Source organism: Oncorhynchus mykiss, chromosome 19, assembly GCF_013265735.2.
Source record: "Oncorhynchus mykiss isolate Arlee chromosome 19, USDA_OmykA_1.1, whole genome shotgun sequence".
Classification (NCBI taxonomy): domain Eukaryota; kingdom Metazoa; phylum Chordata; class Actinopteri; order Salmoniformes; family Salmonidae; genus Oncorhynchus; species Oncorhynchus mykiss.
The window spans coordinates 61,579,329-61,606,020 of NC_048583.1; the positions used below are offsets into that span (position 1 = coordinate 61,579,329).

At 42.2% G+C, this 26,692-nt stretch overlaps 3 protein-coding genes across 5 annotated transcripts in view; all 3 read right to left on the minus strand.

Annotated features, from left to right (window-relative positions):
• On the minus strand, positions 1–24,263 carry LOC118941513. Of its 3 annotated transcripts, none has more exons than XM_036955289.1 (4): positions 21,090–24,263; positions 2,223–4,688; positions 1,967–2,048; positions 1–700 (listed from the first exon to the last, which is right to left on the minus strand). In XM_036955289.1, exons 1-2 carry the CDS (start codon positions 23,634–23,636, stop codon positions 4,668–4,670), a joined length of 2,568 nt encoding a protein of 855 aa, XP_036811184.1. In that variant the 5' UTR covers positions 23,637–24,263; the 3' UTR covers positions 1–700; positions 1,967–2,048; positions 2,223–4,667. The 3 variants fall into 3 exon arrangements, with proteins under 3 accessions (XP_036811184.1, XP_036811183.1, XP_036811185.1); XM_036955288.1 differs by having other exon boundaries at positions 1,967–2,051; XM_036955290.1 differs by lacking the exon at positions 21,090–24,263 and having other exon boundaries at positions 1,967–2,051; positions 2,223–7,853.
• The window catches only part of LOC118941511, a 48,566-nt gene continuing 40,333 nt past the window's right edge, over positions 18,460–26,692 (minus strand). Inside the window, exon 3 of the transcript XR_005037810.1 lies at positions 18,460–19,880. The gene's annotated coding sequence lies outside the window, so the exon portion shown is untranslated. The remainder of the gene's footprint in view (positions 19,881–26,692) is intronic.
• LOC118941514 overlaps positions 20,645–26,692 on the minus strand; it is a 17,309-nt gene continuing 11,261 nt past the window's right edge. The window contains exon 2 of the mRNA XM_036955291.1: positions 20,645–21,061. The gene's annotated coding sequence lies outside the window, so the exon portion shown is untranslated. The remainder of the gene's footprint in view (positions 21,062–26,692) is intronic.

Sequence of the window (26,692 nt, forward strand, 5' to 3'; positions counted from 1 at the left end):
GCAGGGTCAAATAATAATAATCACAGTGGTTGTCGAGGGTGCAACAAGTCAGACACCTCAGGAGTAAATGTCAGTTATCCTTCTCCTGAAAGCGTGGTCCCTCTCCAAAGCCTTTTATATTGGCCAGGGTGTCGACATCTACATTCATCTCAGTGGACTGGTTACGACCTGAACTCTCCTTATAACCATCATCTAAATCAGGAGAACAAACCTGCATCCCTCCTAACAGATCACTCTATTTCCTGTGACCTCACAACCAGTCTCAGTAGTCAGTCCACTGGTGAGGAGAGAGTCTGTTGAACATTGTGTTCCTCTTGAGTTCAAAGACGACCAGTCTGAGTAGAGTCTGATGAACATTGTGTTCCTCTTGAGTTCAAAGACGACCAGTCTGAGTAGAGTCTGATGAACATTGTGTTCCTCTTGAGTTCAAAGACGACCAGTCTGAGTAGAGTCTGATGAACATTGTGTTCCTCTTGAGTTCAAAGACGACCAGTCTGAGTAGAGTCTGATGAACATTGTGTTCCTGTTCTGGTAAAATTTCAGGTCAGTCCGTCCGTGGAATGGAGTTGAAAAACAACCAGTCTGACAGGAAATCAACAAGGCTGAAGGTGTAACAGTGGTGTCCAACATCCTCAGGGCAGGTCCACATGTTGAGGAAGGAGTCAGACTTCATGTCCCTCTAGTTTGGCAAATAGAGGATCTGTGAATAAAATGAAGAGAGAAATGATGCAATCAACTTTCTGGAGGTGGTTAAATATTATATATATATTTATTTTTACCTTTATTTAACTAGGCAAGTCAGTTAAGAACAAATTCTTATTTTCAATGACGGCCTACCGGGGAACAGTGGGTTAACTGCCTTGTTCAGGGGACAGAACGACAGATTTTGTACCTTGTCAGCTCGGGGATTTGAACTTGCAACCTTTCGGTTACTAGTCCAACACTCTAACCACTAGGCTACACTGTGTGATTAGTGCCAGTGTTAATCACAGTGTTTAGTGCCAGTGTTAATCACAGTGTTTAGTGCCAGTGTTAATCACAGTGTTTAGTGCCAGTGTTAATCAGTGTTAATCACAGTGTTTAGTTCCAGTGTTAATCACAGTGTTTAGTTCCAGTGTTAATCACAGTGTTTAGTTCCAGTGTTAATCACAGTGTTTAGTTCCAGTGTTAATCACAGTGTTTAGTTCCAGTGTTAATCACAGTGTTTAGTGCCAGTGTTAATCACAGTGTTAATCAGTGTTAATCACAGTGTTTAGTTCCAGTGTAAATCAGTGTTGAGTTCCAGTGTAAATCAGTGTTTAGTGCCAGTGTTAATCACATTGTTAATCATAGTGTTTAGCGCCAGTGTTAATCACAGTGTTAATCAGTGTTAATCACAGTGTTTAGTGCCAGTGTTAATCACAGTGTTATCACAGTGTTTAGTGCCAGTGTTAATCACAGTGTTAATCAGTGTTAATCACAGTGTTTAGTGCCAGTGTTAATCACAGTGTTAATCAGTGTTAATCACAGTGTTTAGTTCCAGTGTAAATCACAGTGTTGAGTTCCAGTGTAAATCAGTGTTTAGTGCCAGTGTTAATCACAGTGTTTAGTGCCAGTGTTAATCACAGTGTTAATCACAGTGTTAATCACAGTGTTAATCACAGTGTTTAGTTCCAGTGTTAATCACAGTGATGTCCACTCCACATACAGTATAATAATTGGATAACGTTGACATCCCCAATAAGCTATTCTTCTAAGCCACAATGTTTGCGTTGAGGAAGGCAGCCCAATTCTGATAAATGTTCCAATGTTCCATTAATTTACATTTTGACCAATCACATCAGATCTTTTTCAAAGCTGATTTGATTGGTCAAAAGACCAATTACTGAAGAAAACAAATTCAGAATTGGGCTGCCTGTTTCAAGGCAGCAAAATTTTACAAAACAAATGCAGATACTTAAATATAATATTTAGGGATTTAACACACCTTTAGGGATTTGGGGTTTTCACTTGTGTAGAGTTTAGTCCAACATGGGGGGCTGATACGACCACACTGCTTTAGGGATACTCTGCTGGAAACACAAACACATGTATGAAGATATCAGACCAAGCAATTACAGCTAATTCACCTTCCTTTAAGTGTTGACCTGAATGCTATTGGCACCAGTCAGATTCTATGAATTCTTAAAATGTTAATATAATTTACCCCCCCCCCCCTCATAAAAAACAAATGACTTGCATACCTTTTCATCCAGAGGCTCACGTGTCACAACTAGCTACGGATTCTGATTCATACGCGGTGTCTGGAGAAGGGGAGACTTGTGCACTGAGACGAGTTGACTGAGTGAGAGGGTCACTCACAAAACAGAGGACAAAAACAGAACAACTATTCCGATCGAACTGCAGTTCCTCACAATAAAATGACAGCTCTAAGAATGTCAGAGGAAGTATCCTTTAAAAACAAAACGAAAAAATACATAAAAATAATCTTAGTTTACGGTAGAATAACTCCCTGTTCAAAAAAGGAACATATTGGTAAGAGTAAGGCAGGTCTGGATACAGTCTCTAAATCTTTCCACAAAAAAAGGAACATATTGGTAACAGTAAGGCAGGTCTGGATACAGTCTCTAAATCTTTCCACAAAAAAATGAACATATTGGTAACAGTAAGACAGGTCTGGATACAGTCTCTAAATCTTTCCACAAAAAAAGGAACAAAAAAAACAAAATAGCCCACTGATAAAAAATAAAAAATATGATCCATCATAGTAGGTTATTTCACTAATGCTACATACTCTTAGAAAATAAAACATCTTTGTCTTTTTATTTCTAACTAAAAAAGGATCAGAGGTTCTTCTATTGAGGCTTGTATTTGTAGTGGAGTTCGTTTCGTCAATGAATACGTCGTAAAATAGTTAAGAAAACAAAAAAAAAGTCTAGCAATAATCCTGCTGTGTTCAGTCTCTACAGCAAGACCAGACATCAAGAGTTAAACAGGAAGGAAGGCCAAGGGAATCTGCACAAATCCACCATTCAAAGACTAAACCCTTAATACAAATACATTGTCTCCCTATTTTCACCTAATCCTAAAAAGACTAGTGCTACTCCTTCTTGTGTACCAATTTCTGAATTGGTCCAAGAAACGCTAGCGTAGCCCTCCATTAAACATTTAGCTACAGTATATCCCTAATGAATACACATCTCCGTTAGGCTCGTTGACTGTGTTCTAGGGTGACTAATAGAGTGGAAGTCTACGGACTTCAGGGAGACCTAAAACTGACACTAGGAAACCTTTCACATTCCAAGTGTGATCCAAAGATCAATGTAGCATACAGTCATTTGAAAACACACGTTTTTAAACTGTGAAACTATTGGGATAAAGGCAGCCCAATATATGAAGCTAGTTAAGTCATAGACTTTAAAACACAATGTCCTCCCTTCAGCTGCGACAGAAGCCAACCAGCACAAATAGTCAGAGTGATGCTGAGTAGCTGGAGCTCGTTGCCAATCTGGTCATTGATTTGTCATTGTAATGTGTGTATCAGTCAGTTTCTGTTTTTCCACAGTTAGGCTCCATCCTGTCCAGACTGAAGCTCCATCATGTCCAGACTTAAGCTCCATCCTGTCCAGACTGAAACTCCATCCTGTCCAGACTGAAACTCCATCCCGTCCAGACCGAAACTCCATCCTGTCCAGACTAAAACTCCATCCTGTCCAGACTAAAACTCCATCCTGTCCAGACTAAAACTCCATCCTGTCCAGACTAAAACTCCATCCTGTCCAGACTGAAGCTCCATCCTGTCCAGACTAAAACTCCATCCTGTCCAGACTGAAGCTCCATCCTGTCCAGACTGATTCTGGGTGTTTCTCTCTACCACACAAGTGATCAACAAGTGTTCTTAGTTTTGGCAAAACTCTTGTTGTCTCTGCTTTCTGCAGTGATTTTAAACAGTTTTTTTGTAATTAGTCCAGAGCCATTCCCAGGTACGAGTCGTCTTCTTGAACTGAGGGACTTTATGACTTAGCCTTTTGCAGATTTTCAATAGCCCCCTGATCTGTATCCAGCAAGGATTTATTAGCATTTCTTCTCAGAACCAGTCTCGACTACAAAGCATTTTGAAACTTCGGTAAGAATCCACCGTGTTGCACTTCATCACATATAACAATATCAATCTTTTTCTCATTTTTTTTTCAGGCAAATGAGAAACTGGCGTTTCACAGCGAGCAGATCAGACTTTTCTTCCCATCTTGTATCTTTCCCCCCCTGAGATCTCAGTCAGGAAGTAAAGGAATTGCTTTTCTTTTCCCTGGCAGGTCCATCTCATCTCAATGAGGTTCTACTTGTCTGACAACTTTCTTTTCCTTCTTGGCTATAAACATGTATTTATTCTCATTAAATCCCTTTTTTCCCCTGGTTACTTCGGTCAAGTCTATGGTATTTTGTCTCGAGTGATTCTGCATTGGACCGTCTGGTTATATCTGTGAAGTTGGCTCGGTTTTACTTCCGAAAGGACCACTTTCTGCAGCTGGTAGTGGTGCCTGTGGAAGGCTGAACACATTTCCAGGCAGAATATTACTGGGTGTTGATTCATGCCATGATCCATCTTCGATCAAATGCTCTTCAGATGTTCTGACGGTATCTTGGTCTTTGCAGAAATAAACCCGTTTGACCTCAGAGTGAAGATCTGACTACTCCTCCTCCTCCTCCTCCTCCTTTATGCAGATCTCAGCAGGTCCATTATCCCGGTCAAGCATCGCTGCTTCATCAGTGGAGACTGTTTCAGCTGTCTCCACAGAGATAGTGTCTTTACCATGATGAGGATAAACCAGCCTTGGGTTTTGTTCCATATTTTTTTCTGAAAGCACATTTGTTTTTGCTTGGCTTTTAAGCACACTCGGTATTGTGAACACCTCTTTTGAGATTTCTCTTTTTCTCACGAGCTCAGATTTGTGTTTCTGAACCAATCGTTTCACTTTACAGCAAATATGCAGTGGAAATAGATTACGTCTCTGATTTTGCAAACTAAGATCAAAATTGTATTTTAGAATATCAATGAGAATGCACCCACTTCTTCTTTTTTGACGATTGGATTTTATCCCTGCATAGTTATACACCTCAAATATTACACCGTTTGTCAGTAAATTAAATTCCAGTTTCTGTTTAGATGGTTTGGATGTGACATCAAGGTCCAGACCTATTTCCTCACAGAGTGGGTAGCACGCTTTGGCTTTCACCATATTTTTGGTGTGAGACGTCACATTTGATTGGTCCAAGTTGGTAACGACAATTTGCTTTGTTTCGTCAGTACAAAGTGCAAGGTCAGTCTCATCAGAGATTCTCTCTATTTTGACAAGACGAGGTTCTATTTGTACTACTTCAGAGAAATGGCCTCCCTCTGTCTCCTTGGTTACTAACATGTCCATGTCTTTCTTCTTGCTCATTAAATTCAATCTCCTCCTTTTTGATACTTCTTTCATTTGGTATTTTGGCTCAAGTGATGCTGTAGTGACCTTCTGGCTAGTGGACATCTCCGCAGGGTTCTTTCTTTTACGTGACTTCTTTAAGAAAGCTTCATTTTCAAGTTCCAATCTCCATATACCGTGTTTACCCGTCTTGCGCTTTAAAACCTTTCCTAACTTTCTCATAATATCTTTGGCCAGCTCAGTTTTCCCACTTTTTAAATCCAAATCAAAATTACGCTCGAGAACCTCACACACAACCTGCTTCCGATTTCCACACACTTGTGAGGCAAAATCAGCCAATTCAAACATTACATCTCTGGTCAATAGATGCAAGTCAAGTTTCTTATTTTTCCAATATTTTGATTTCACAACAAGGTCAAGTCCTTTTCCCTTACAGATTGGGTAGAGTTCCCTCAATGCTTCTTCTACAGTGGGCATCATGAAGGATGTTATATCTGTCTGAGTTGGGAAGGTTTCCGTCTGGACATGTTGAGGACGGACGATGCCCATATAAGGCTCATACCTTGTGCAGGTATCATTACGTCCATTTTCAGGGCCAAGGATTGCCGTCTCATCAGCACACCGTGTCACATCTGTCTCAGTGGAGAAGCTCTCAGTCGTCACATGCAGAGGAGAGATCAGGCCCACAACAGGCTCCTCCTTTATGCAAATGTCAAAAGGTGTAGGATTTGACAAGCTGTTTTGCAAATTCAACTGTGCCCATTTAAGGGAGTATTCCAAAACTGTAACTGTCTTTGGATGAGGAAGGTCAAAGACTTCTGTTAACCACTCAGGTGTTCTCTTAGAACGACTCTTCAGCATTTCTTTTAATTTATTTTCTACCCTGTATGAAAAGTCATATTGTTGTTCATTTTGTACACCAAGAACAAAGTTGTAATCTAGAATATCAAAGATAACATGAGGGCGAGATCTATTAATGATTCTAGCATATTCTGACACCTCAAGCATTACACCAACTGTCAGTAAATGCAAATTCAGTTTCTGTTTCGCTCCAGATCCAACATTGAAATCTACACCGATCTCCTTGCACTTGACGTATGGATCTTTCCAATATCTCCCAAACTTTCTTAGGTTGGGTCTTGAGTAACTGCCACGACACTGACATATCCATTTATCCTCTAACGTTTTCTGGCATTGTAGTCTTGGACTTAAATTGGCATTGTAGTCTTCCTCTTCATCAGAGGGAAAGTTCAATGGCTCACAATATTCTGGAAGAATAGGTCTAGTAGATACAGCTAAATGACAGTCGCTTTCTGTAGCAGGTGAGGTTAGCACAGAATGAATGGCAGTACTAGAGCTTGGGATATTAACATTGTCAGAGGGCAATTTATTATTGGTCTGTGTTTGGCTAGAAACCTGTGAAGTTGGGTTGATTTGAGCTTCAAAATAACCACTGAAAGTGGATGCATGTCCTGTCAGAATATCACTGGACGGTGCTAAATGCCATGACTGCTCTTTGATTGAATTCCCTTCAGATGTGCCGATGGCATCTTGATCTTTACAGAAATAAACCAGTTTGACAGCCCTGTTCTCCCCATCACTTGCTCCGGTCATTTCAGGAAAAATACGTAAAATCTGCCCGTGGCTTGTTGTTTGGGGGACTGATGGGAGGTACATGTGAATGCTCTTTCCGTAAACCCACATGGTAACCTGTTTCTGTGTTTTCTGACAATGTTGAATTTGGGTAATCTATCCAGGCATTAATCGAATCAGACCAAATTACTGTATGGGATATCTCCCTCTCATCTTCCTCTAGTTTAACGTCAACATCCATTTTGCACCAATGTCTCTACAAAGACAAAGTAATCAAAAACACCCCGATGACATTCCTCTCCACATGAACTAGACAGATAATATAATTTCCACTATATAAATTACCTAGCCAAATGCCTACATCGTATTTGGAGATGTAGCTATCTAACCATGAGAAACACTCTTCGCGCCACTTCGATACAGTTACGACCGGAAGTTACTTTTTCGTAGCAGATTAGTACAAAGTATTACGCAACGGGTTATGAGAATCAATGTAGCAGGTTAGGACAATTTGGCTAAGGTTATGAAAAATAATTAGGGATGGCAAAACTGCCCTCCTAACCTGCTATTAAAATAATTTCGGGTCGTAGCTCTTACCGAAATGGCGAGTAAAAGAACTAGGTTAGTTGTCCGTAACCTGCTAACTAACGCTTTACCTTTACAGGTGATGGGTAACTGCAAATCCCTTGGCCTTCATTCTATTTAGATAAATGTTGAACAATATTTCCAAAAACGTCGTATACTAGCTAGTACACTGAAAACGGAGCAGTACGCACCGGAGTGGAATATTTTACGGAAGCGTTTTGAAGTCGACGTCTGAGGGTTGTGGCTCCAGGAAGTACAGGCGGAAGTGATGTCATATTCCTTATTCTTTCGCCATGCGATTCGCTCTTGGCTAGAAAGGAGTACAGCTATGGACAGAAGTTGATATTTATATTTATTTTATCAAACAAATTGAAGTACTTGTTTCTCTCCAAATGGGTATAGAATACAACCTTTTAGTTTCAAGTAAGTGCTTTTTACACGATTAGAATGCACGTTCACGTCATTGTGTGTGCTGGTACAGGCTGCTGCACCTACAATTGAGTGAATTATAATATGAACAAGCAGCATTGACATTGACATTTTAGTCATTTTGCAGACACTCTTATCCAGAGCGATTTACAGGAACAATTAGGATTAAGTGCCTTGCTCAAATGTACCTTGGCAGATGTGTTACCTAGTCGGCATGGGGATTCGGTTACTGGCCCAACGCTCTTAACCTCTAAGCTACCTGCATTACCAAGGGGTTCACATTTTTCCAAATAGGGTCCCCTGCATTTTCTAGTGTCAATTTGGGGTCATTTGCAGAAAAAGTTTAGGGACCCCTGACATAGCAGCAAGGCCGGTTAACGACCAGACACGCAGGGCATTAGCCTGATGGCCACTACTTTTTATGTCAAGTGTATTTCAACATGTCTCAACAGACTTTACAGAACAAATTATTTGTAAAAAAATATTGAATTATAATAATGAATAAATAAAAACAAGACACAACAAAAGTCATGGAATAAAGTTCAAAGATGACCAGTCTGGCAGGAAATCAAATGGCATGTGTTGAATACAGCAGGTGTAGTAGACCTCACAGTGAAATGCTGAATACAACAGGTGTAGTAGACCTCACAGTGAAATGCTGAATACAACAGGTGTAGTAGACCTGACAGTGAAATGCTGAATACAACAGGTGTAGTAGACCTCACAGTGAAATGCTGAATACAACAGGTGTAGTAGACCTCACAGTGAAATGCTGAATACAACAGGTGTACTAGACCTGACAGTGAAATGCTGAATACAAGAGGTGTACTAGACCTGACAGTGAAATGCTGAATACAACAGGTGTAGTAGACCTCACAGTGAAATGCTGAATACAACAGGTGTAGTAGACCTTACAGTGAAATGCTGAATACAACAGGTGTAGTAGACCTTACAGTGAAATGCTGAATACAAGAGGTGTAGTAGACCTCACAGTGAAATGCTGAATACAACAGGTGTAGTAGACCTTACAGTGAAATGCTGAATACAACAGGTGTAGTAGACCTTACAGTGAAATGCTGAATACAAGAGGTGTAGTAGACCTTACAGTGAAATGCTGAATACAACAGGTGTAGTAGACCTTACAGTGAAATGCTGAATACAACAGGTGTAGTAGACCTTACATTGAAATGCTGAATACAACAGGTGTAGTAGCCCTTACAGGGAAATGCTGAATACAACAGGTGTAGTAGACCTTACAGTGAAATGCTGAATACAACAGGTGTAGTAGACCTTACAGTGAAATGCTGAATACAACAGGTGTAGTAGACCTTACAGGGAAATGCTGAATACAACAGGTGTAGTAGACCTTACAGTGAAATGCTGAATACAACAGGTGTAGTAGACCTTACAGTGAAATGCTGAATACAACAGGTGTAGTAGACCTTACAGTGAAATGCTGAATACAACAGGTGTAGTAGACCTCACAGTGAAATGCTGAATACAACAGGTGTAGTAGACCTGACAGTGAAATGCTTACTTAGTGTTAACACTTATTTTAGTAAAAAATAGATAAGTTAAATAAATAAAAAGTAATAGCAGCATTAAAATAACAATAGCGAGACTATATACAGGGGGTACCGGTACAGAGTCAATGTGGAGGCTATATACAGGGGGTACCGGTGCAGAGTCAATGTGGAGGCTATATACAGGGGGTACCGGTGCAGAATCAATGTGGAGGCTATATACAGGGGTCCTGGTACAGAGTCAATGTGGAGGCTATATACAGGGGTCCTGGTACAGAGTCAATGTGGAGGCTATATACAGGGGGTACCGGTACAGAGTCAATGTGGAGGCTATATTCAGGGGGTACTGGTATAGAGTCAATGTGGAGGCTATATACAGGGGGTACCGGTACAGAGTCAATGTGGAGGCTATATTCAGGGGGTACTGGAATAGAGTCAATGTGGAGGCTATATACAGGGGGTACCGGTACAGAGTCAATGTGGAGGCTATATACAGGGGGTACCGGTGCAGAGTCAATGTGGAGGCTATATACAGGGGGTACCGGTACAGAGACAATGTGGAGGCTATATACAGGGGGTACCGGTGCAGAATCAATGTGGAGGCTATATACAGGGGGTACCGGTACAGAGTCAATGTGGAGGCTATATTCAGGGGGTTCTGGTATAGAGTCAATGTGGAGGCTATATACAGGGGGTACCGGTACCGGCTCAGGACCTCAGACTTGGGAGAACGTTCACCATCCAACAGGAAAACGACCCTAAGCACACAGACAAGACAACACAAGAGTGGCTTCGGGACAAGTCTCTGAAAGTCCTTGAGTGGCCCAGCCAGAGCCTGGACCTGAACCCAATCGAACATCGTTGGAGAGACCTGAAAATACAGTGGAGCAAATTAGTATTTAGTCAGCCACCAATGGTGTTATTTTCCACCATAATTTGCAAATAAAATTAATTAAAAATCCTACAATGTGATTTTCTGGATTTTTCTTTTCTCATTTTGTCTGTTATAGTTGAAGTGTTCCTATGATGAAAATGACAGGCCTCTCTCATCTTTTTAAGTGGGAGAACTTGCACAATTGGTGGCTGACTAAATACTTTTTTGCCCCACTGTAGCTGTGCAGCAACACTCCCCATCCAACCTGACAGAGCTTGAGAGGATCTGCAGAGAAGAATTGGAGAAACTCCCCAAATACAGGTGTGCCAAGCTTGTAGCGTCAAACCCAAGAAGACTGTAATTGCTGCCAAAGGTTCTTCAACATAGTACTGAGTAAAGGGTCTGTATACTTATGTAAATGTAATATTTAAGTTGATTTATTATTATTTCTAAAAACCTGTTTTTGGTGTGTAGATTGATGGGGGGGGGGGGGACAGGTAATTCTACTTTGCAGTTAACATTTAATTCAGAACGTGTTGGTGAAATTATTTCTGTCAACCCACAAGACGGTTATTACATCAACTGGCCACACACAGAGTGATAGACAGGGGCAATATTGCTGGAAATTAATTAGCAAATATTGTGTTAAGTTTTGGCTTTTTAAGCCAATAGTGGCTAACCAGGGGTGGGATAATGTTGATTAGATAATAGCTGGGAGCTCGCAGAGTCTTAAACCTGTTAGTGACAGTTTGCATTGGAACAAGTGAAAATCTAATGTACTTTCAGAACTGTTTGGCGAGCTACTCATAGGTGGGCAGCGAGCTACTCATAGGTGGGCAGCGAGCTACTCATAGGTGGGCAGCGAGCTACTCATAGGTGGGCAGCGAGCTACTCATAGGTGGGCAGCGAGCTACTCATAGGTGGGCAGCGAGCTACTCATAGGTGGGCAGCGAGCTACACATAGGTGGGCAGCGAGCTACTCATAAGTGGGCAGCGAGCTACTCATAGGTGGGGCAGCGAGCTACTCATAGGTGGGCAGCGAGCTACTCATAGGTGGGCAGCGAGCTACTCATAGCTACTGGGATCTATCTATCTGTTGGAGAGCCCTGGCTAGATGGGGAATATTTATATCCCCTTAGTGGTTCATCACGTAAGCAAAATGTTCCATCATCTACGTTTGTTTTGTACAAATTGTCCACCGATATTCATGTAATTAATCTGTTTTTTTTTTTTGCAGTATGAAAGTTTATTTCAAACGTTTGTTCTTTGTTCTTTGCGAAAGTAATTTATAGAACATATTTTTCCCCAAGTCGTTCACTCTTTTTCATTCTGAACACATCTTGGCAGATCTGAAGCTAATGTGACTTTCATACATTCAGATCTAATGCAGCGTGGATCAGATGACAGAGGTCACATTTATGTGCCGGGGTGTAACCAAGGTCATAGATGCTCCATAGCCATTCATTTGAATGTTTTATATAATCAAGAAATGGAACAGGAAGGTCACAAAATTGGTTTGGGGGTGGGGGGTGTTTACTACTGTAGCCTACCATGGGGTATGTAGAGTAGATATGTGGTATTGTAGTATGGGCCTGATTGGTGAGTGCTGTGGAGATTGTTGTCCTTCTGGAAGGTTGTCCCATCTCCACAAATGATCTCTGGAGCTCTGACAGAGAGACCGAAGCCCTTCTCCCCCGATTGCTCAGTTTGGCCGGGCGGCCAGCTCTAGGAAGAGTCTTGGTGGTTCCAAACTTCTTCTATTTAAGAATGATGGAGGCCACTGTGTTCTTGGGGACCTTAAATGCTGCAGACATTTTTTTGGTACCCTTCGCCAGATCTGTACCTCGACACAATCCTGTCTCGGAGCGCTACGGACAATAGATTACTGAGGATAAGGCTGTAACGTAATAAAATGTTGAACAAAGTCAAAGGGTCTGAATACTTTCCTGAAGGCACTGTATTTTATCCCCTTATTTCACTCAATCCTAAAAAGCCAATGTTAATCATTCTTGTGTACCAATTTCTGAACTAGTCCAACAAACACTAGTGTAACCTCCCAGCCTGTGTGGAAATATATATAAAACACAGGGAAACCACGTTTTTGACCGCACAGGGCCTTTAAAGTGGCACTCAGCAGATGAAACCATAGCAAATCGTTTTCCCCGCCCGTTTCTGTAAAAAGCTGAAGGATGGAGCTGGAGAAACACTCTCAAATTCATAGACAGAGCTATGGATGCAACGACTGACCGTCCATGATATCAACATCGTAGTTTGAACCATGTTGAGGCTATACAGCAAGGATATGTTTTTAATTTTTGCTCAGAACCAGTCTCAACTACAAAGCATTTTGACAGAGAGATCAGACTCTTCCGCAGGCTCCTGATTTAAAGTCAGAAGGGGGTATTAAGATCTTTCCCATGGGAGCTAACGGGCATAGGATCATCTGCAGTTGTTTGTTGAGTGAACTGAGACTTTGCCAAGGTCCCTGGCCCACCATACGAGAGCAGACTGAACATTTAACAGACCTCCCTCAAGTAGCTGGATACACTGCAGAGAGAACTGGGAGAGAACTGGGAGAGAACTGGCAGAGCGGTGTTGGCAGAGCTCAGTCCACCCGGATGAAGCTCCCGCCCCAAAAAAGTGGAGCAGCTGCAGGGGACCGAAGTGGCTGCCAATGTGCCATTCTGGGGTTATGGTGTGGCTCCTGTTGCAGTGTTGGGGCTGCCAATGCGCCATTCTGGGTCACAGGAGGTCTTGGTGTGGCTCCTGTTGCAGGGTTGGGGCTGCCAATGCGCCATTCTGGTGCACAGGAGGTCTTGGTGTGGCTCCTGTTGCAGTGTTGGGGCTGCCAATGCTCCACTCTGGGGCACAGGAGGTCTTGGTGTGGCTCCTGTTGCAGGGTTGGGGCTGCCAATGCGCCTTTCTGGGTCACAGAAGGTCTTAGTGTGGCTCCTGTTGCAGGGTTGGGGCTGCCAATGCTCCACTCTGGGGCACAGGAGGTCTTGGTGTGGCTCCTGTTGCAGGGTTGGGGCTGCCAATGTGCCTTTCTGGGTCACAGAAGGTCTTAGTGTGGCTCCTGTTGCAGGGTTGGGGCTGCCAATGTGCCATTCTGGGGCACAGGAGGTCTTGGTGTGGCTCCTGTTGCAGGGTTGGGGCTGCCAATGTGCCATTCTGGGGCACAGGAGGTCTTGGTGTGGCTCCTGTTGCAGGGTTGGGGCTGCCAATGTGCCATTCTGGGGCACAGGAGGTCTTGGTGTGGCTCCTGTTGCAGGGTTGGGGCTGCCAATGTGCCATTCTGGTGCACATGAGGTCTTGGTGTGGCTCCTGTTGCAGGGTTGGGGCTGCCAATGTGCCATTCTGGGGCACATGAGGTCTTGGTGTGGCTCCTGTTGCAGGGTTGGGGCTGCCAATGTGCCATTCTGGGGCACAGGAGGTCTTGGTGTGGCTCCTGTTGCAGGGTTGGGGCTGCCAATGTGCCATTCTGGGGCACAGGAGGTCTTGGTGTGGCTCCTGTTGCAGGGTTGGGGCTGCCAATGTGCCATTCTGGGGCACATGAGGTCTTGGTGTGGCTCCTGTTGCAGGGTAAAATGAGCTAAATGGAAACATGTAACTGCTTTACTCGTTGCATTATTGCAAATGCTCAAGCAGCTGCCATTTTCCGTTGGGAAAGAAAAGGCGTCCCTGCATTTCCCAGAAAAAGCAGCTCCACACAATGAAGTGGGATAAAAAAAATAAAAACAATAAAATGTAAACATCACAGATATAAATTCCCACCGTGCCTATGATAAAATGCAATGTGTGTTGTGTTGTACTACTGAATGAAACTGTGAGGAGATTAACTCAGACCAGCCTTACCTTACCTAACCCTAACCCTAACCCTAACTGTGAGGAGATTAACTCAGACCAGCCTTACCTTACCTAACCCTAACCCTAACCCTAACCCTAACTGTGAGGAGATTAACTCAGACCAGCCTTACCTTACCTAACCCTAACCCTAACCCTAACCCCTAACCCTAACCCTAACCCTAACCCTAACCCTAACTGTGAGGAGATTAACTCAGACCAGCCTTACCTAACCCTAACCCTAACCCTAACCCTAACTGTGAGGAGATTAACTCAGACCATTGAATTTACTTGAACTATAGTACTTATTAGTTGGCTGCTTTTTAGCTAAACTTGTATATAATAATATAACCTATTCTGGGAGCTTATTCAATGTGTATGAACAGGAGGCAGTGACAGGAGGCACGACGAGAACGCTGTTCAACTGTTGCCTGCCGTATAGCCTCCTGCTGCTCCATCGACAGCCCCACGCCAGCCAGGATGCCTGCATGCCCCAGGTGCTCGTTTTTTTTTAATAACGTCTAGTACAGACATGGAAACAGGGTTGACAGGGTTGACAAGGATGACAGGGTTGACAGGGATGACAGGGTGACCGCTGCGACACTCTGGAGGCCCACCTCAAAACATTTCCAACAAGGATCGAGTGATAGCGGTGTTTTGAAGTTACTGCTGAACAACGTTATTACTGGGTTTGCGCTCATTAACCGCAAAGATGTTCCTGCAGGAGTCATGTAGATATAGTTTAACGTTTTTTTGTTGGCATTAGCAGAAAACACACTTCCAAGTGTTCCTGGGTATGAGCTGCGCAACAAATCCTTGGAAATAGAACCAGTTATGTCACGCTGGTCACCAGGTGTGGCCTCCATTCAAATTAAAAGCAGTCAATTCAGGACATTATTTGAATAAAACAAGTCTTAAATTGAAAAACCTTTTAAATAAATAGCTTCAACTTTTCAGTTTATTAAGTATTGAAAATTATTTTTTTTCTCCAATTAATATAGTAATAGTAATTTGTGATAACTTCCTGAATTGACTGACTTCAATTCAAATTCAGCCCAACCCTGAGGGACCTACACACACCATGGCTGGGTTCAATTCAAATTCAGCCCAACCCTGAGGGACCTACACACACCATGGCTGGGTTCAATTCAAATTCAGCCCAACCCTGAGGGACCTACACACACCATGGCTGGGTTCAATTCAAATTCAGCCCAACCCTGAGGGACCTACACACACCATGGCTGGGTTTCATTGATCATAAACAAGAGCCTCTAATGCCCTGCACTAATGACTGTCCAGTGTAGCAGGCCTGTAAAACACACTTCACAACGGGGAATCTCCATTGAACATCATTTTTTAGGATTTATCTACGTCTGAGAAACTGGCCCTAGGAGATCTCATTTGATTTAAACCGGAGAACCTGTTGCCAGACTAGAATTAACATAAAACTCAAACGATCGTGGTGTAACAAAGCAGAGTGACAAAACATACCCACTGATAGGCTAGATGAAATGTTTAAAGAGCCAATCACATAGGGTTTCCACTCTTAAGATGCACAAAAAAAACTCCACCACAAAAATACCAAACAGTGTAAATGCAGATTTTATTTTTTAATGACAATTGTATTTTCAAAACGTGATGTGTACAGGACATTTAATGAAGCCCTTACCTCCTGCCTTGGAGGTTTGAGCTGGGGGTTGTTTCTGGACAAGGCCTTGCTATCAAATCAAATGTATTTATAAAGCCCTATTTACATCAGCTGATATCTCTCAAAGTGCTGTACAGAAACCCAGACTAAAACCCCCAAACAGCAAGCAATGCAGGTGTAGAAGCACGGTGGCTAGGAAAAACTCCCTAGAAAGGCCAGAACCTAGGAAGAAACCTAGAGAGGAACCAGGCTATGAGGGGTGGCCAGTCCTCTTCTGGCTGTGCCGGGTAGAGAGGAACCAGGCTATGAGGGGTGGCCAGTCCTCTTCTGTCTGTGCCGGGTAGAGAGGAACCAGGCTATGAGGGGTGGCCAGTCCTCTTCTGGCTGTGCCGGGTAGAGATTATAACAGAACATGGCCAAGATGTTCAAATGTTCATAAATGACCAGCAGGGTCAAATAATAATAATCACAGTGGTTGTCGAGGGTGCAACAAGTCAGACACCTCAGGAGTAAATGTCAGTTATCCTTCTCCTGAAAGCGTGGTCCCTCTCCAAAGCCTTTTATATTGGCCAGGGTGTCGACATCTACATTCATCTCAGTGGACTGGTTACGACCTGAACTCTCCTTATAACCATCATCTAAATCAGGATTACAATGCTGCATCCCTCCTAACAGATCACTCTATTTCCTGTGACCTCACAACCAGTCTCAGTAGTCAGTCCACTGGTGAGGAGAGAGTCTGTTGAACATTGTGTTCCTCTTGAGTTCAAAGACGACCAGTCTGAGTAGAGTCTGATGAACATTGTGTTCCTCTTGAGTTCAAAGACGACCAGTCTGAGTAGAGTCTGATGAACATTGTGTTCCTCTTGAGTTCAAAGACGACCAGTCTGAGTAGAGTCTGATGAACATTGTGTTCCTCTTGAGTTCAAAGACGACCAGTCTGAGTAGAGTCTGATGAACATTGTGTTCCTCTTGAGTTCAAAGACGACCAGTCTGAGTAGAGTCTGTTGAACATTGTGTTCCTGTTCTGGTAAAATTTCAGGTCAGTCCGTCCGTGGAATGGAGTTGAAAAACAACCAGTCTGACAGGAAATCAACAAGGCTGAAGGTGTAACAGTGGTGTCCAACATCCTCAGGGCAGGTCCACATGTTGAGGAAGGAGTCAGACTTCATGTCCCTCTAGTTTGGCAAATAGAGGATCTGTGAATAAAATGAAGAGAGAAATGATGCAATCAACTTTCTGGAGGTGGTTAAATATTATATATATATTTATTTTTACCTTTATTTAACTAGGCAAGTCATTTAAGAACAAATTCTTATTTTCAATGACGGCCTAAGAACAGTGGGTTAACTGCCTTGTTCAGGGGGCAGAACGACAGATTTTTACCTTGTCAGCTCGGGGATTTGAACTTGCAACCTTTCGGTTACTAGTCTAACACACTAACCACTAGGCTACACTGCGTGATTAGTTCCAGTGTTAATCACAGTGTTTAGTTCCAGTGTTAATCACAGTGTTTAGTGCCAGTGTTAATCACAGTGTTAATCACAGTGTTTAGTGCCAGTGTTAATCACAGTGTTTAGTTCCAGTGTTAGTCACAGTGTTTAGTGCCAGTGTTAATCACAGTGTTTAGTGCCAGTGTTAATCACAGTGTTTAGTGCCAGTGTTAATCACAGTGTTTAGTGCCAGTGTTAATCACAGTGTTTAGTGCCAGTGTTAATCACAGTGTTTAGTGCCAGTGTTAATCACAGTGTTTAGTGCCAGTGTTAATCACAGTGTTTAGTTCCAGTGTTAATCACAGTGTTTAGTTCCAGTGTTAATCACAGTGTTTAGTGCCAGTGTTAATCACAGTGTTAATCACAGTGTTTAGTGCCAGTGTTAATCACAGTGTTTGGTGCCAGTGTTAATCACAGTGTTTAGTTCCAGTGTTAATCACAGTGATGTCCACTCCACATACAGTATAATAATTGGATAACGTTGACATCCCAATAAGCTATTCTTCTAAGCCACAATGTTTACGTTGAGGCAGGCAGCCCAATTCTGATAAATGTTCCATTAATTTACATTTTGACCAATCACATCAGATCTTTTTCAAAGCTGATTTGATTGGTCAAAAGACCAATTACTGAAGAAAACAAATTCAGAATTGGGCTGCCTGTCTCAAGGCAGCAAAATTGTACAAAAAATGTTGATTCTTAAAAATAATATTTAGGGATTTAACACACCTTTAGGGATTTGGGGTTTTCACTTGTGTAGAGTTTAGTCCAACATGGGGGGGCTGATACGACCACACTGCTTTAGGGATACTCTGCTGGAAACACAAACACATGTATGAAGATATCAGACCAAGCAATTACAGCTAATTCACCTTCCTTTAAGTGTTGACCTGAATGCTATTGGCACCAGTCAGATTCTATGAATTCTTAAAATGTTAATATAATTTACCCCCCCCCCCCCCCTCATAAAAAACAAATGACTTGCATACCTTTTCATCCAGAGGCTCACGTGTCACAACTAGCTACGGATTCTGATTCATACGCGGTGTCTGGAGAAGGGGAGACTTGTGCACTGAGACGAGTTGACTGAGTGAGAGGGTCACTCACAAAACAGAGGACAAAAACAGAACAACTATTCCGATCGAACTGCAGTTCCTCACAATAAAATGACAGCTCTAAGAATGTCAGAGGAAGTATCCTTTAAAAAATAAAAATAAATACATAAAAATAATCTTCGTTTACGGTAGAATAACTCCCTGTTCAAAAAAGGAACATATTGGTAACAGTAAGACAGGTCTGGATGCAGTCTCTAAATCTTTCCACAAAAAAAGGAACATATTGGTAAGAGTAAGACAGGTCTGGGTACAGTCTCTAAATCTTTCCACAAAAAAAGGAACATATTGGTAAGAGTAAGACAGGTCTGGGTACAGTCTCTAAATCTTTCCACAAAAAAAGGAACATATTGGTAAGAGTAAGGCAGGTCTGGATACAGTCTCTAAATCTTTCCACAAAAAAAGGAACATATTGGTAACAGTAAGGCAGGTCTGGATACAGTCTCTAAATCTTTCCACAAAAAAAGGAACATATTGGTAACAGTAAGACAGGTCTGGATACAGTCTCTAAATCTTTCCACAAAAAAAGGAACATATTGGTAACAGTAAGGCAGGTCTGGATACAGTCTCTAAATCTTTCCACAAAAAAAGGAACATATTGGTAACAGTAAGGCAGGTCTGGATACAGTCTCTAAATCTTTCCACAAAAAAAGGAACAAAAAAAACAAAATAGCCCACTGATAAAAAAATTAAAATATGATCCATCATAGTAGGTTATTTCACTACTGCTACTACTACATACTCTTAGAAAATAAAACATCTTTGTCTTTTTATTCCTAACTAAAAAAGGATCAGAGGTTCTTCTATAGAGGCTTGTATTTGTAGTGGAGTTCGTTTCGTCAATGAATACGTCGTAAAATAGTTAAGAAAACAAAAAAAGTCTAGCAATAATCCTGCTGTGTTCAGTCTCTACAGCAAGACCAGACATCAAGAGTTAAACAGGAAGGAAGGCCAAGGGAATCTGCACAAATCCACCATTCAAAGACTAAACCCTTAATACAAATACATTGTCTCCCTATTTTCACTTAATCCTAAAAAGACTAGTGCTACTCCTCCTTGTGTACCAATTTCTGAATTGGTCCAAGAAACGCTAGCGTAGCCCTCCATTAAACATTTAGCTACAGTATATCCCTAATGAATACACATCTCCGTTAGGCTCGATGACTGTGTTCTAGGGTGACTAATAGAATGGAAGTCTACGGACTTCAGGGAGACCTAAAACTAACACTAGGAAACCTTTCACATTCCAAGTGTGATCCAAAGATCAATGTAGCATACAGTCATTTGAAAACACACGTTTTTAAACTGTGAAACTATTGGGATAAAGGCAGCCCAATATATGAAGGTAGAGTTAAGTCATAGCATGCCTTTGCTTTACCTATATGAAAGTCTGTGTGTATTAAGCAGGTAGGCCTACTTCAGGACAGAAAGAAAAGACTTTAAAACACAATGTCCTCCCTTCAGCTGAGACAGAAGCCAACCAGCACAAATAGTCAGAGTAATGCTGAGTAGCTGGAGCTGGTTGCCAATCTGGTCATTGATTTGTCATTGTAATGTGTGTATCAGTCAGTTTCTGTTTTTCCACAGTTAGGCTCCATCCTGTCCAGACTAAAACTCCATCCTGTCCAGACTGAAGCTCCATCCTGTCCAGACTGAAACTCCATCCTGTCCAGACTGAAGCTCCATCCTGTCCAGACTGAAGCTCCATCCTGTCCAGACTAAAACTCCATCCTGTCCAGTCTAAAACTCCATCCTGTCCAGACTAAAACTCCATCCTGTCCAGACTGATTCTGGGTGTTTCTCTCTACCACACAAGTGATCAACAGCCCTTCTTCCTTTTGGCAAAACTCTTGTTGTCTCTGCTTTCTGCAGTGATTTTAAACAGTTTTTTTGTAATTAGTCCAGAGCCATTCCCAGGTACGAGTCGTCTTCTTGAACTGAGGGACTTTATGACTTAGCCTTTTGCAGATTTTCAATAGCAACCTGATCTGTATCCAGCAAGGATTTGTTAGCATTTCTTCTCAGAACCAGTCTCGACTACAAAGCATTTTGAAACTTCGGTAAGAATCCACCGTGTTGCACTTCATCACATATAACAATATCAATCTTTTCTTTCCATCTTGTATCTCCCCCCCCCCCCCCCCCCCCCCCCCTGAGATTTCAGTCAGGAAGTAAAGGAATTGCTTTTCTTTTCCCTGGCAGGTCCATCTCATCTCAATGAGGTTCTACTTGTCTGACAACTTTCTTTTCCTTCTTGGCTATAAACATGTATTTATCCTCATTAAATCCCTTTTTTCCCCTGGTTACTTCTGTCAAGTCTATGGTATTTTGTCTCAAGTGATTCTGCATTGGACCGTCTGGTTATATCTGTGAAGTTGGCTCGGTTTTACTTTCGAAAGGACCACTTTCTGCAGCTGGTAGTGGTGCCTGTGGAAGGCTGAACACATTTCCAGGCAGAATATTACTGGGTGTTGATTCATGCCATGATCCATCTTCGATCAAATGCTCTTCAGATGTTCTGACGGTATCTTGGTCTTTGCAGAAATAAACCCGTTTGACCTGAGTGAAGATCTGACTCCTCCTCCTCCTTTATGCAGATCTCAGCAGGTCCATTATCCCGGTCAAGCATCGCTGCTTCATCAGTGGAGACTGTTTCAGCTGTCTCCACAGAGATAGTGTCTTTACCATGATGAGGATAAACCAGCCTTGCGTTTCGTTCCATATTTTTTTCTGAAAGCACATTTGTTTTTGCTTGGCTTTTAAGCACACTCGGTATTATGAACACCTCTTTTGAGATTTCTCTTTTTCTCACGAGCTCAGATTTGTGTTTCTGAACCAATCGTTTCACTTTACAGCAAATATGCAGTGGAAATAGATTACGTCTCTGATTTTGCAAACTAAGATCAAAATTGTATTTTAGAATATCAACGAGAATGTACCCACTTTTTTTTTTTTGACGATTGGATTTTATCCCTGCATATTTATGCACCTCAAATATTACACCGTTTGTCAGTAAATTCAATTCCAGTTTCTTTTTAGATGGTTTGGATGTGACATCAAGGTCCAGACCTATTTCCTCACAGAGTGGGTAGCACGCTTTGGCTTTCACCATATTTTTGGTGTGAGACGTCACATTTGATTGGTCCAAGTTGGTAACGACAATTTGCTTTGTTTCGTCAGTACAAAGTGCCAGGTCAGTCTCATCAGAGATTCTCTCTATTTTGACAAGACGAGGTTCTATTTGTACTACTTCAGAGAAATGGCCTCCCTCGGTCTCCTTGGTTACTAACATGTCCATGTCTTTCTTCTTGCTCATTAAATTCAATCTCCTCCTTTTTGATACTTCATTCATTTGGTATTTTGGCTCAAGTGATGCTGTAGTGACCTTCTGGTTAGTGGACATCTCCGCAGGGTTCTTTCGTTTACGTGACTTCTTTAAGAAAGCTTCATTTTCAAGTTCCAATCTCCATATACCGTGTTTACCCGTCTTGCGCTGTAAAACTGCTTTTAACCTTCCCATAATATCTTCGGCCAGCTCAGTTTTCCCACTTTTTAAATCCAAATCAAAATTATGCTCGAGAACCTCACACACAACCTGCTTCCAATTTCCACACACTTGTGAGGCAAAATCAGCCAATTCAAACATTACATCTCTGGTCAATAGATGCAAGTCAAGTTTCTTATTTTTCCCATATTTTGATTTCACAACAAGGTCAAGTCCTTTTCCCTTGCAGATTGGGTAGAGTTCCCTCAATGCTTCTTCTACAGTGGGCATCATGAAGGATTGATCCATTGTTATATCTGTCTGAGTTGGGAAGGTTTCCGCCTGGACATGTTGAGGACGGACGATGCCCATATAAGGCCTTGTGCAGGTATCATTACGTCCATTTTCAGGGCCAAGGATTGCCGTCTCATCAGCACACTGTGTCACATCTGTCTCAGTGGAGAAGCTCTCAGTCGTCACATGCAGAGGAGAGATCAGGCCTACAACAGGCTCCTCCTTTATGCAAACGTCAAAAGGTGTAGGATTTGACAAGCTGTTTTGCAAATACAACTGTGCCCATTTAAGGGAGTATTCCAAAACTGTAACTGTCTTTGGATCAGGAAGGTCAAAGACTTCTGTTAACCACTCAGGTGTTCTCTTAGAACGAATCTTCAGCATTTCTTTTAATTTATTTTCTACCCTGTTAGAAAAGTCATATTGTTGTTCATTTTGTACACCAAGAACAAAGTTGTAATCTAGAATATCAAAGATAACATGAGGGCGAGATCTATTAATGTTTCTAGCATATTCTGACACCTCAAGCATTACACCAACTGTCAGTAAATGCAAATGAAGTTTCTGTTTCGCTCCAGATCCAACATTGAAATCTACACCGATCTCCTTGCACTTGACGTATGGATCTTTCCAATATCTCCCAAACTTTCTTAGGTTGGGTCTTGAGTAACTGCCACGACACTGACGTATCCATTTATCCTCTAACGTTTTCCGGCATTGTTGTCTTGGACTTAAATTGGCATTGTAGTCTTCCTCTTCATCAGAGGGAAAGTTCAATGGCTCACAATATTCTGGAAGAATAGGTCTAGTAGATACAGCTAAATGACAGTCGCTTTCTGTAGCAGGTGAGGTTAGCACAGAATGAATGGCAGTACTAGGGCTTGGGATATTAACATTGTCAGAGGGCAATTTATTATTGGTCTGTGTTTGGCTAGAAACCTGTGAAGTTGGGTTGATTTGAGCTTCAAAATAGCCACTGAAAGTGGATGCATGTCCTGTCAGAATATCACTGGACGGCGCTAAATGCCATGACTGTTCCTTGATTGAATTCCCTTCAGATGTGCCGATGGTATCTTGATCTTTACAGAAATAAACCAGTTTGACAGCCCTGTTCTCCCCATCACTTGCTCCGGTCATTTCAGGAAAAATACGTAAAATCTGCCTGTGGCTTGTTGTTTGGGGACTGATGGGAGGTACATGTGAATGCTCTTTCAGTAAACCCACATGGTAACCTGTTTCTGTGTTTTCTGACAATGTTGAATTTGGGTAATCTATCCAGGCATTAATCGAATCAGACCAAATTACTGTATGGGATATCTCCCTCTCATCTTCCTCTAGTTTAACGTCAACATCCATTTTGCACCAATGTCTCTACAAAGACAAAGTAATCAAAAACACCCCGATGACATTCCTCTCCACATGAACTAGACAGATAATGTAATTTCCACTATATAAATTACCTAGCCAAATGCCTACATCGTATTTGGAGATGTAGCTATCTAACCATGAGAAACTCTTCGATACAGCGCCACTTCGATACAGTTACGACCGGAAGTTACTTTTTCGTAGCAGATTAGTACAAAGTATTACGCAACGGGTTATGAGAATCAATGTAGCAGGTTAGGACAATTTGGTTACGGTTATGAAAAATAATTAGGGATGGCAAAACTGCCCTCCTAACCTGCTATTAAAATAATTTCGGGTCGTAGCTCTTACCGAAATGGCGAGTAAAAGAACTAGGTTAGTTGTCCGTAACCTGCTAACTAACGCTTTACCTTTACAGGTGATGGGTAACTGCAAATCCCTTGGCCTTCATTCTATTTAGATAAATGTTGAACAATATTTCCAAAAACGTCGTATACTAGCTAGTACACTGAAAACGGAGCAGTACGCACCGGAGTGGAATATTTTACGGAAGCGTTTTGAAGTCGACGTCTGAGGGTTGTGGCTCCAGGAAGTACAGGCGGAAGTGATGTCATTTTCCTTATTCTTTCGCCATGCGATTCGCTCTTGGCTAGAAAGGAGTACAGCTATGGACAGAAGTTGATATTTATATTTATTTTATCAAACAAATTGAAGTACTTGTTTCTCTCCAAATGGGTATAGAATACAACCTTTTAGTTTCAAGTAAGTGCTTTTTACACGATTAGAATGCACGTTCACGTCATTGTGTGTGCTGGTACAGGCTGCTGCACCTACAATTGAGTGAATTATAATATGAACAAGCAGCGTTGACATTGACATTAAATCACTCTGCAGACACTCTTATCCAGAGCGATATACAGGAACAATTAGGATTAAGTGCCTTGCTCAAATGTACCTTGGCAGATGTGTTACCTAGTCGGCTAGGGGATTCGGTTACTGGCCCAACGCTCTTAACCTCTAAGCTACCTGCATTACCAAGGGGTTCACAAGGGGTTCACATTTTTCCAAATAGGGTCCCCTGCATTTTCTAGTATCAATTTGGGGTCATTTGCAGAAAAAGTTTAGGGACCCCTGACATAGCAGGAAGGCCGATTACCGACCAGACACGCAGGGCATTAGCCTGGTGGCCACTACTTTTTATGTCAAGTGCATTTCACCATGTCTCAGACTTTACAGAACAAATTATTTGTAAAAAATTATTGAATTATAATAATGAATAAATAAAAACAAGACACAACAAAGGTCATAGAATAGAGTTCAAAGATGACCAGTCTGACAGGAAATCAAATGGCATGTGTTGAATACAACAGGTGTAGTAGACCTGACAGTGAAATGCTGAATACAACAGGTGTAGTAGACCTTACAGTGAAATGCTGAATACAACAGGTGTAGTAGACCTCACAGTGAAATGCTGAATACAACAGGTGTAGTAGACCTTACAGTGAAATGCTGAATACAACAGGTGTAGTAGACCTTACAGTGAAATGCTGAATACAACAGGTGTAGTAGACCTTACAGTGAAATGCTGAATACAACAGGTGTAGTAGACCTTACAGTGAAATGCTGAATACAACAGGTGTAGTAGACCTCACAGTGAAATGCTGAATACAACAGGTGTAGTAGACCTTACAGTGAAATGCTGAATACAACAGGTGTAGTAGACCTTACAGTGAAATGCTGACTACAACAGGTGTAGTAGACCTTACAGTGAAATGCTGAATACAACAGGTGTAGTAGACCTCACAGTGAAATGCTGAATACAACAGGTGTACTAGACCTTACAGTGAAATGCTGAATACAACAAGTGTAGTAGACCTCACAGTGAAATGCTGAATACAACAGGTGTAGTAGACCTTACAGTGAAATGCTGAATACAACAGGTGTAGTAGACCTTACAGTGAAATGCTGAATACAACAGGTGTAGTAGACCTCACAGTGAAATGCTGAATACAACAGGTGTAGTAGACCACACAGTGAAACACTTATTTTAGTAAAAAATTAGTGTTAAAGTTAAAAAAAATAAAAAATAAAAAGTAATAGCAGCAGTAAAATAACAATAGCGAGACTATATACAGGGGGTACTGGTACAGAGTCAATGTGGAGGCTATATACAGGGGGTACCGGTACAGAGTCAATGTGGAGGCTATATACAGGGGGTACCGGTACAGAGTCAATGTGGAGGCTATACACAGGGGGTACTGGTACAGAGTCAATGTGGAGGCTATACACAGGGGGTACCGGTACAGAGTCAATGTGGAGGCTATACACAGGGGGTACTGGTACAGAGTCAATGTGGAGGCTATATACAGGGGGTACTGGTACAGAGTCAATGTGGAGGCTATATACAGGGGGTACTGGTACAGAGTCAATGTGGAGGCTATATACAGGGGGTACTGGTACAGAGTCAATGTGGAGGCTATATACAGGGGGTACTGGTACAGAGTCAATGTGGAGACTATATACAGGGGGTACTGGTACAGAGTCAATGTGGAGGCTATACACAGGGGGTACCGGTACAGAGTCAATGTGGAGGCTATATACAGGGGGTACCGGTGCAGAATCAATGTGGAGGCTATATACAGGGGGTACCGGTACAGAGTCAATGTGGAGGCTATACACAGGGGGTACCGGTATAGAGTCAATGTGGAGGCTATATACAGGGGGTACCGGTATAGAGTCAATGTGGAGGCTATACACAGGGGATACCGGTACAGAGTCAATGTGGAGACTATATACAGGGGGTACCGGTACAGAGTCAATGTGGAGGCTATATACAGGGGGTACCGGTACAGAGTCAATGTGGAGGCTATATACAGGGGGTACCGGTACAGAGTCAATGTGGAGGCTATATACAGGGGGTACCGGTACAGAGTCAATGTGGAGGCTATACACAGGGGGTACCGGTGCAGAGTCAATGTGGAGGCTATACACAGGGGGTACTGGTACAGAGTCAATGTGGAGGCTATACACAGGGGGTACCGGTACAG

Bases quoted from the DNA above. Each gene is read 5' to 3' on its own strand.
- LOC118941513 (XM_036955289.1), bottom strand. From the start codon at position 23,636: ATGGATGTTGACGTTAAACTAGAGGAAGATGAGAGGGAGATATCCCAT. The intron at 4,689-21,089 runs GAGGAGGAGGAG...TGCATAAAGGAG, and splicing joins CTGCTGAGATCTGCATAAAG to GAGGAGGAGGAGGAGGAGTA.